Source organism: Brienomyrus brachyistius, chromosome 12, assembly GCF_023856365.1.
Source record: "Brienomyrus brachyistius isolate T26 chromosome 12, BBRACH_0.4, whole genome shotgun sequence".
Lineage (NCBI taxonomy): Eukaryota > Metazoa > Chordata > Actinopteri > Osteoglossiformes > Mormyridae > Brienomyrus > Brienomyrus brachyistius.
The window spans coordinates 7,786,970-7,797,715 of record NC_064544.1 but is presented as its reverse complement, the minus strand read 5'-3'; the positions used below and the strand labels follow the sequence as shown (position 1 = coordinate 7,797,715).

The 10,746-nt window shown below is 40.9% G+C and overlaps 2 protein-coding genes across 5 annotated transcripts in view; one reads left to right on the top strand and one right to left on the bottom strand.

The window, feature by feature from the left end:
- The first annotated feature begins 54 nt into the window (after positions 1 to 54).
- Positions 55 to 10,746, top strand: part of corin (corin, serine peptidase) — a 31,727-nt gene continuing 21,035 nt past the window's right edge. Inside the window, exons 1-2 of one of the 4 annotated variants that reach the window (XM_048970499.1) lie at positions 143 to 276; positions 1,917 to 1,975. Coding sequence is in view for 1 of the 4 variants with exons in the window: in XM_048970496.1 (XP_048826453.1) it covers positions 205 to 276 (72 nt within the window). In the remaining 3 variants the exon portion in view is untranslated. Of the gene's footprint in view, positions 2,526 to 10,746 lie in introns of all 4 variants that reach the window. The other 3 variants (XM_048970500.1, XM_048970496.1, XM_048970498.1) reach the window with 3 other exon arrangements.
- Positions 5,240 to 10,380, bottom strand: LOC125704632 (sentrin-specific protease 2-like). Its single transcript, XM_048970501.1, has 8 exons — positions 8,331 to 10,380; positions 7,992 to 8,114; positions 7,819 to 7,884; positions 7,397 to 7,485; positions 7,203 to 7,308; positions 6,875 to 6,980; positions 6,695 to 6,753; positions 5,240 to 5,950 (listed from the first exon to the last, which is right to left on the bottom strand). Exons 1-8 carry the CDS (start codon positions 8,550 to 8,552, stop codon positions 5,858 to 5,860), a joined length of 864 nt encoding a protein of 287 aa, XP_048826458.1. The 5' UTR covers positions 8,553 to 10,380; the 3' UTR covers positions 5,240 to 5,857.

Here is a 10,746-nt window from a genome sequence, read left to right as displayed (position 1 = left end):
AAGTGTGGGTTGGGTCTAAAATCGTTAATGTTGGGGGTGGAGCTTTTCATCAATGTTGGCTGATGAGACCCCTGAGTTCTTAACGCAAACTACTGGAGGAGAGCAAACAGTAGTATGTATGAAAGTGTCCGCTCCATTTGAAAGTCCGTGAGAAGGAAGCGGCTAGAAGTGAAAGTGTACTACGGATATGAGAAGTACCCGGTCATGCTGTCCATGCAACAGTTTTCCTCATTGAACTCTGAAGAACAATGTTCTCAAGTTGGCTTCACTAACGGGGTAAGGGCAAGCACGTTGTTATACTACGAAATGAGATGTTATGTTTCTTAAAATACGTTGAATAGAAACTGCTCTGTTAGTACTCGTTTACTGTCTAATATATAATCCAGCCAATATACATTTCACGGTATAAGAAATGTATACGCCGATTTGTGCTTTTTTGTTAATTTTGTGTTTATTACAGAACAATTGATTTTTAACATTTGTGTACTCGGTCTGCTTCAAGCCCTGCCTTACGAATAAGAGTTAAAACCTGACCGTGAAGTTTGTGTTTGTGTCGCACTAGCTGGGCAGGGAGCTGCCAGATGTCAGACCTGAACCCCGTGGTGTGCAAAAATAAGTCTAGCATTAGCGGTTTCTGAATGGTGCTAAGCGTGATGTTGTAATTGGGCTACATGGTGAGGAAATAAGACGTTGAGAATTAGACCCGAAAACCCGGGGCGCCCAGGAAAGTGCGGGCAGTCAAACCTGAACCCCGGAGCGCCCAGGAAAGTGCGGGCAGTCACACCCGATCATCGCAGCAACCTGGAAGGCGTTGAGTGTCTGACTCTACCCTCGGAGCACGATGTCATATCACACTGTTTTACATATTGGTTCCCATTAGACTCTTAGCTATACGTAGCACGTGGATAAAGGGTTGTGCCTGTTTCGCATGTATTTTTCTCCGTTTCTTGAAAAGCGCCTGCAGCTGTATTGTACTCTACAACCATAGACTGGATACGTGCATATCACTATAGCGGCAACTGTACCTGCGTGTCAGATGTTTGCGGTAATTTGATAGCAGTAACAGATTCATGCAGGTCGTGTTTCAATATTACGCTGCCTGCTAGAGCTGACGAATGCACTGGGATTGTCAGTAATGACTATTTTAAGATCTGAAGTGTGAAACTGTTTTTCCCATTCCGGCACAGCGCCTCCTCCTCACACCCAGAGAAGATACGAGGTCTCTGCTTGCCCTAGGAGGTTAAAAATAAACTTCTTCCGAAGATGAGATTTCAGATCCCCATTCTTTACAGTACCACCGGTACTGGAATGGAAAATCTGAAGTTAACAAATACCTGGTTATAAATAGGCAGAGACCATGGTCCCCCAGGCTGTCTGCATCTGCGACCTGTTTTCGGACTGGGTCCTAGCGCAGTCGGAAGAAGTTACTCAACAAAATCCGACACTTGGTTTAAACACAAAAATCAGCATATTAAAATAATGAAATGATTTCATTATAGGAAAAGCTGGAACGCTAACTGCCCAAGTTTGAGATTTACCTTTCTCTATACTCCGTTACGAGTAATGTCTCAAGTAAACGCTAACCCATGATAAATTTATCAAATCATGGGTGACCAAATGATCGCGTATATTTCAGCCGATTCTACTGCAGTTATTTCTGAATTGAAGGAAAATCGGAACAACGATAGCACATTTACACGGATTAACTCAGAGACTGCATGGTGGAGAATCTTGGAACGCAGCGCTAGGACCCTGGGGCGGAGCGATGGAGAGGTCCCGTCTGAAAAGTCCTTATGGTGGGGCGGGTCGGACGCTGTTCTGAAAGCCCAAGCTGTCTATTATCGGCTCTCCTGAGCTTAAGTTTGAAAAGTAGTCATTCATTGTGAAATTGTTAGAGTGTCGATGCCGTCCCGCAGGTTGCTGTAATCAGCCGGCTTTAGGAGGCACCGGTTTGTAGCCGTGGCTCTGCTGCCAGGTAAGATGTCCTATTCAAACTGAGGTCTTCTGAGCAGATCAGCACGTTGTGCATATCGTGACCGCAGGCGCAAAATATTCTGCTGTGGAGTAGTGTATCACGTCCATATTTTATTATTGTTTATTCTGTTTTATAATTACAGTCAATATTTTTAAATGATGATGGTAGTAGTAGTGCGAGATGAAATGCTGGTATCAAAAATGTTGTAATTATGGTGTCCTCACTCGTAATCATGGTCAAATGTAGTGCAAAATAACCTGCGATAGCACGTTAAGGAGCAAATGGTGTCGGGTCAGAGGTCTTTATTATTTTTAAGGACAATTAACATGTCGGGAGTGCTTTGTATAACATTCTGTCACTGTGTTTTATTTATGATTTCTGATTATTTCAAACACCCGTTTGTACCTTAATATATCCGCTGAACATGATCGTTGCATCGTGCGATGTTAGTGTATCTACGTGCATGAATCCGAATACGTAGGTAAGCTGACCGTGTACTAAGGTCTAAGTGTTTTATATGGTAGTTTGACAGTTTTTGCTGCACCGCCGGTGTTATGCCGAAAAAGGCATCCCTGCCGTAGAATGCATGCCTGTCTCGGGAGCGCGCACCGCTGAAAACAGCGAAACGAAAGCTCTTTTTTGTAATGCGTAGAAATGATCGTTCCTGTTTACTTAAACTCATAAAACGCACGTAACGCATCACATGACGTTGTATTTTGTTAAAATACAGATATATAACACAAAACAAATAAAATAGATCGCTGATCTGAAAACGCTTTGTTACTTAATGGGCTGTCACTGTTGATATCGATTCAAAAGTTCAAACCAGCAGACATTAACGTGGCAATATAAAGCTTGTTACATTATAAGTGTGTATCAGATGCACAGCAACACTGTTTTTTCACGAAAAAAAAATTGTTACTCAATCTTTTTAAAATGTCTGGGTCTCGTTTTAATTAATGGCTAAAATAGTGTTGCACCATGTAGCTCAGATGACACTGACCTGTCTCTAAATTGTATTAGTTAGACGTGCATGGGGTTAGTGCAAATATAATGATGAAGTTGGTGAGGGGCTATACTTTTTTCTGTGGGGGGGCAGCGTGTGGCTTGATTGGCTAAGCCTGTATCCATGTAATCAGAAGGTCACTAGTTCAAACGCAGCCTCAGCATGTCTGCAGGTTCTTCAGCAAGGCTCTTAGCCCTCAGCTTTCTGGGTGTCCCACCAGATGGCTGCCCTTTGCAAACAACTTACTCTATAAATAGGGAGGTGTAAAGACAATTTCTCCATGAGTATCAATGAATTATCTATTATTATTATTACTATTATTGTTGTTGTTGTTGTTGTTGTTATATACTTGATGATGGGAGCTACACAAATCCAAAATCCAAGGGGATGCCTTTTTCGGCAAGCACCTGCCGGAAAAGGCATCCCCCCCGTTAAAACTGGCTGTACTGCAGCTATGCAGCTGAAATTTGCACAGGTAAATTAAAACTCTCTAAAATAAAAAGTCCCAAAGGCACTTGATGATTGGAGCTGCACAAGTGCAAAATCCAAGGGGATGCCTTTTTCGGCAAGCACCTGCCGGAAAAGGCATCCCCCCTGTTAAAAATGGATTTACTGCACCTACACTGCTGAAACTTGCACAGGTGACTTAAAACTCACTCAAATACAAAGCCCTAAAGGCACTTGATATTGGGAGCTACACAAATCCAAAATCCAAGGGGATGCCTTTTTCGGCAAGCACCTGCCGAAAAAGGCATCCCCCTGTTAAAACTGGCTGTACTGCAGCTATGCAGCTGAAACTTGCACAGGTAACTTAACACTCTCTAAAATAAAAAGTCCCAAAAGCACTTGATGATGGGAGCTGCAAAAATGCAAAATCCAAGGGGATGCCTTTTTCGGCAAGCACCTGCCGGAAAAGGCATCCCCCTGTTAAAACTGGCTGTACTGCAGCTATGCAGCTGAAACTTGCACAGGTAACTTAAAACTCTCTCAAATACACAGTCCCAAAGGCACTTGATATTGGGAGCTACACAAATCCAAAATCCAAGGGGATGCCTTTTTCGGCAAGCACCTGCCGAAAAAGGCATCCCCCTGTTAAAACTGGCTGTACTGCAGCTATGCAGCTGAAACTTGCACAGGTAACTTAACACTCTCTAAAATAAAAAGTCCCAAAGGCACTTGATGATGGGAGCTGCAAAAATGCAAAATCCAAGGGGATGCCTTTTTCGGCAAGCACCTGCCGGAAATGGCATCCCCCTGTTAAAACTGGCTGTACTGCAGCTATGCAGCTGAAACTTGCACAGGTAACTTAAAACTCTCTCAAATACAAAGTCCCAAAGGCACTTGGTGATGGGAGCTGCACAAGTGCAAAATCCAAGGGGATGCCTTTTTCGGCAAGCACCTGCCGGAAAAGGCATCCCCCCTGTTAAAAATGGATCTACTGCACCTACACTGCTGAAACTTGCACAGGTAACTTAACACTCTCTCAAATACAAAGTCCTAAATGCACTTGATGATGGGAGCTGCAGAAATCCAAAATCCAAGGGGATGCCTTTTTTGACTTGCATTTCTTGGCTTTGTTTCCATAGTCTTTCTTTGCGTTTAGTTTGGCTCTTGTTAGCTCTTGTTTCACCTGCCTGCCTTTATTTTGACCCATCATTGTCCTTGTTACTTTTTCCTTTTGAGTTTCTATTATAATTAAGTCCCCTTGTTTCTAAGGTGTGCTGTGCACTGCCCTATATCATGCCATGTTGTAACTACATCTTATACAAAGCACTTGATAATGGGAGTAACAGAAATGTAAAACTTTTTTGGACCCTGGCTTCTGGTTAATCTGGCTGTACTGTAACTACACATGTGATACATCCATCCATCCATCCATTTTCTTAACCGCTTATCCTACTGGGTCGCGGGGGGTCCGGAGCCTATCCCGGAAGCAACGGGCACGAGGCAGGGAACAACCCAGGATGGGGGGCCAGCCCATCGCAGGGCACACTCACACACCATTCACCCACACATGCACACCTACGGGCAATTTAGTAACTCCAATTAGCCTCAGCATGTCTTTGGACTGTGGGGGGGAAACCGGAGTACCCGGAGGAAACCCCACGACGACACGGGGAGAACATGCAAACTCCACACACATGTGACCCAGGCGGAGATTCGAACCCGGGTCCCAGAGGTGTGAGGCAACAGTGCTAACCACTGCACCACCATGCCACCCTCACATGTGATACATGCACAGGTAAAATAAACTGATCAAAATAAAGCATACTGTAATTGTATATGTACTCATAACTACAGTCCATTTACTCTTACATTGTATTACATTTTTTTCACAATCACAATGAAATCTAAATGGAGTAATTTTACAGTAGGATTAAAATGATGATAGGACACCTTTCTCTGTATTACAGTTTGCCATAACATTGTTGGCTTAGTAATCATGCTAATAACATCGTATTTTATGTTTAAAAGAAGTTATGTGGTTTTGAGGGCAGTATATGGTGAAGAAGTAGAAAAGTTTAATTTTGTTTTAAAATTACAAGACAAAAACAATACTCAAATTATTCAAATTTCGCAAACAATAAAAAAATAAATAAAATAAATAACATTGATAAATAGTTCCAAACAAAATATTAATACAATAATTTGAATAACAATAATAATAATAAATAATAATAAATAATTATTATTTGTACAAAATAAAATTACAAGAACATGAACAAATAAACTAAAAAATAACAAATTGCTCCAAATTAAAAGAACAAGAATGAATAATTAATCAATAAATAACGAATTTTTCCAAATTAAATGAACAAGAACATAAAAAAATAAATGCAAACAACAATTAACAAAAAAAAGCAAGAACTGAACATTTATTTACATGCAGGGCACAGGTAGTTCTTGTGCAGTGGCGGCCTCTGTACGCACTCATGGTGGTACCACCTCCCACAATTATCACAGCAGATCTGAAAAAATAAAGTGAAGTGATTATCATTGATGACACAGCACAGCACACAACAATGTGCCCTACATGTTCAGCCCATATGTGACATCATAACATAGCAGCTTGCAGCTATTATTTAGTGCCTGGGGAGCAGTGTGTGGGTATAGTAGCTTGCTCAGGATATTTTGGTGGTACTTTCCTGACTTGGGATTTGAACCTGAAACCTTCCAGTCACAAGCACACTTCCCTAACTAAAGGGTCACCAATGCCCTTAAATCACCACTTCTACTGCTGAGTGCCATATTTTGTTTTACAGAAGCTATCTCCTTTATAACTAATGTAATACACTAAACATTACATTGCTAGTCTGGCACAAATAAATCATCTTTATCCATCTGGGTAATTAGAATTTACATATAGGAAGCTTTAGTTCACATATTAGGCCCACTATATGAAAGTAATGATGTAGGTTCTCAGTAGGCACTACAATACAGGGGGTGCATGCATCATACACCTCAACCTGCCCCTTTCCATCCTCAAAAAAAACTAAACCTTAAGTCTATGGACATTATCCTAAGATGTTCAGATTACATATTTCGCATTATTCATCCTTACCGAGTACCTAAAAACATAACTAAATTTTGTATTATTATTATACAAAATATAATATATTATTAAATTTTGTATTATTATATTGACGACTTGACAATGAGCAGCTGTTACAATGTCAATCAACATCTGATTGTCATTATACTGTAGAAATTACCCAATTTGGGTCTTCATTTTCATCCAACCCACAATAATGACACAGGTTGCTGAGATTGTCTGTGAAGATAATACATACATAAACATTAACAATATGCATTTCAGAAGAAAATTTGTGCATGGTAATATCAACATCACCACCGAATACACGCATTTCAGAACATCACTCAGTCTAGCACACCTGATTCTTCAAGAAGTTTCATTGCAACATCCCACCTCATCTGGTTCACAGCCTCCTCTGTGGTCAGGATGTTGATTGGCACTCCCTTCAAGATGCACTCAGCAAACTTAAGGGCATTGTGAGTATTTCATCAGGATAAGGGAGCATTAAAAATACACTGTAAATGTTACCCTCATGATAAACAAAATGTAAATCTTGTTTTATATATCATATGATACTTTAAAAACTACCTTCAAACTTTTAAAAGAGTTAACGGTCATTTACTATTTCTATTTAATTTCACTGATGTTAATGCTGATAACACAACAGAAGTCCCTTGTACACTTACTTTTAAAGTAAGAATGCCACATGATGAACCGTCTCGCTGACGTGCATGTGGCAGAGCACTGCAGGGCCATCTGGACACATTACACCCCTTTTTCCGCATGAATGCCCTTCAGAATTAAAAGATTGTTACAAAAAACCTTTGTTTACAAAATAACACGTATCTGGTGTTATTGTTATAGTCACGACTGAATTTACCTTGTTGCTTCTGAGCATCTCTTTATATTTCCTGAAGTCTCTCCCATTGGGTCCAGGAAAACACACTTTTTCTCATGCGGAGAGATCACCTGCAATGTCAGCCATAAGATGTGCATTGTATGTTTGGGGTTGAGCAGTTTGAAATGCTAACATTCCATTCAGAATATGCAGGATCAAAATGATCTATAGAGAAACCTGGGTGATTGTTTTATTTTAAAAAAGGGTCAAAAACCCTGATGTTTGTCAGAGACTCTAAATATTTTATGTGACACATGCAGTATGTATAGCAATATTTGATAGTGTTTTACTCTTCCTAAGACCTTCTTTCACATGTACTTGTCATACTTAAAGTTATCTAGGGTAAAAGGCTTATTTCAATTCCAATTACATTCACATGCTTGACATTATACTTCAAGCCTTACCATCAGCATCCAGTGGTAATGCACATTAACAATGCCCAAAACTGTTTGGAAATCCATTGGACTCATCTGAAAAGATATTGATTACATTTAAAATATTTGAAATATTTTACATTGTAACATCTGAATAGAATTGAGTATAAAACAGGGATTACATTTAACAATATTATACTTACTTTAACTTTGGATGTCCTCCCCATCCAGATTGCTGTCATTTCATAAGAGTCAATCATGACTGCCTTACTCATGTTGACCTTATTGTTCTCAATGACCAGCAACCTTAAGAAAGCATTAATTACCTAAAATAACATAGAATATTATTATGAATGCATAAAGAATTGATCATTACCAGATTCTGTAATTTATTTTGTTTATAATTACTATCACTATTATTATTATTATTAACAATAATAATAATAATAATAATAATAATCATTCATTGACCGATGTAGATAAGAACAATTTATACCCAAAATGTGAATAATTTTATACATAGAAAAAATGTAAAGACATACCTCGCTCTCAAGCTGCTGGTGAGGACCAGTCTTCTTTATGTCCCAGTAGAATATCTTGTATGGTCCAATTTTGGACAACAGTACATGCACATCTTTGCCTGCCCAAGCATCGTGGAGATCTGAGCTGTTACGTAACAGTTTTAACAGGGGGATACCTTTTCCGGCAGGTGCAGGCCGAAAAAGGCATCCCCTTGGATTTTGGATTTCTGCAGCTCCCATCATCAAGTGCCTTTAGGACTTTGTATTTGAGAGAGTGTTAAGTTACCTGTGCAAGTTTCAGCAGCGTAGGTGCAGTAGATCCATTTTTAACAGGGGGGATGCCTTTTCCGGCAGGTGCTTGCCGAAAAAGGCATCCCCTTGGATTTTGCATTTGTGTAGCTCCCATCATCAAGTGCCTTTGGGACTTTGTATTTGAGAGATTGTTAAGTTACCTGTGCAAGTTTCAGCAGCGTAGGTGCAGTAGATCCATTTTTAACAGGGGGGATGCCATTTCCGGCAGGTGCTTGCCGAAAAAGGCATCCCCTTGGATTTTGCATTTGTGTAGCTCCCATCATCAAGTGCCTTTGGGACTTTGTATTTGAGAGATTGTTAAGTTACCTGTGCAAGTTTCAGCAGCGTAGGTGCAGTAGATCCATTTTTAACAGGGGGGATGCCTTTTCCGGCAGGTGCTTGCCGAAAAAGGCATCCCCTTGGATTTTGCATTTGTGTAGCTCCCATCATCAAGTGCCTTTGGGACTTTGTATTTGAGAGATTGTTAAGTTACCTGTGCAAGTTTCAGCAGCGTAGGTGCAGTAGATCCATTTTTAACAGGGGGGATGCCTTTTCCGGCAGGTGCTTGCCGAAAAAGGCATCCCCTTGGATTTTGCATTTGTGTAGCTCCCATCATCAAGTGCCTTTGGGACTTTGTATTTGAGAGATTGTTAAGTTACCTGTGCAAGTTTCAGCAGCGTAGGTGCAGTAGATCCATTTTTAACAGGGGGGATGCCTTTTCCGGCAGGTGCTTGCCGAAAAAGGCATCCCCTTGGATTTTGCATTTGTGTAGCTCCCATCATCAAGTGCCTTTGGGACTTTGTATTTGAGAGATTGTTAAGTTACCTGTGCAAGTTTCAGCAGCGTAGGTGCAGTAGATCCATTTTTAACAGGGGGGATGCCTTTTCCGGCAGGTGCTTGCCGAAAAAGGCATCCCCTTGGATTTTGCATTTGTGTAGCTCCCATCATCAAGTGCCTTTGGGACTTTGTATTTGAGAGATTGTTAAGTTACCTGTGCAAGTTTCAGCAGCGTAGGTGCAGTAGATCCATTTTTAACAGGGGGGATGCCTTTTCCGGCAGGTGCTTGCCGAAAAAGGCATCCCCTTGGATTTTGCATTTGTGTAGCTCCCATCATCAAGTGCCTTTGGGACTTTGTATTTGAGAGATTGTTAAGTTACCTGTGCAAGTTTCAGCAGCGTAGGTGCAGTAGATCCATTTTTAACAGGGGGGATGCCTTTTCCGGCAGGTGCTTGCCGAAAAAGGCATCCCCTTGGATTTTGCATTTGTGTAGCTCCCATCATCAAGTGCCTTTGGGACTTTGTATTTGAGAGATTGTTAAGTTACCTGTGCAAGTTTCAGCAGCGTAGGTGCAGTAGATCCATTTTTAACAGGGGGGATGCCTTTTCCGGCAGGTGCTTGCCGAAAAAGGCATCCCCTTGGATTTTGCATTTGTGTAGCTCCCATCATCAAGTGCCTTTGGGACTTTGTATTTGAGAGATTGTTAAGTTACCTGTGCAAGTTTCAGCAGCGTAGGTGCAGTAGATCCATTTTTAACAGGGGGGATGCCTTTTCCGGCAGGTGCTTGCCGAAAAAGGCATCCCCTTGGATTTTGCATTTGTGTAGCTCCCATCATCAAGTGCCTTTGGGACTTTGTATTTGAGAGATTGTTAAGTTACCTGTGCAAGTTTCAGCAGCGTAGGTGCAGTAGATCCATTTTTAACAGGGGGGATGCCTTTTCCGGCAGGTGCTTGCCGAAAAAGGCATCCCCTTGGATTTTGCATTTGTGTAGCTCCCATCATCAAGTACATAACAACAACAACAACAATAATAATAATAGTAATAATAATAGATAATTCATTGATACTCATGGAGAAATTGCCTTTACACCTCCTTATTTATAGAGTAAGTTGTTTACAAAAAGCAGCCATCTGGTGGGACAAACAGAAAGCTGAGGGTTAAGAGCCTTGCTGAAGAACCTGCAGCCAATAAAGCCATACGCCCCCCCCCCGCAGAAAAAGTTCATCAAGAACCAACTTCATCATTATATTTGCACTAACCCCATGCACGTCTAACTAATACAATTTAGAGACAGGTCAGTGTCATCTGAGCTACATGGTGCAACACTATTTTAGCCATTAATTAAAACGAGACCCAGACATTTTAAAAA

Excerpts from the sequence above, each read along its gene's own strand:
- LOC125704632 (XM_048970501.1), bottom strand. The coding sequence starts at position 8,552 with ATGATGGGAGCTGCAGAAATCCAAAATCCAAGGGGATGCCTTTTTCGG. Across the intron at positions 6,981-7,202 it reads GTGGCATTCTTACTTTAAAA|TTTGCTGAGTGCATCTTGAA; the intron begins GTAAGTGTACAA and ends AATGCCCTTAAG. Across the intron at positions 5,951-6,694 it reads AAAATGAAGACCCAAATTGG|ATCTGCTGTGATAATTGTGG; the intron begins GTAATTTCTACA and ends TTATTTTTTCAG.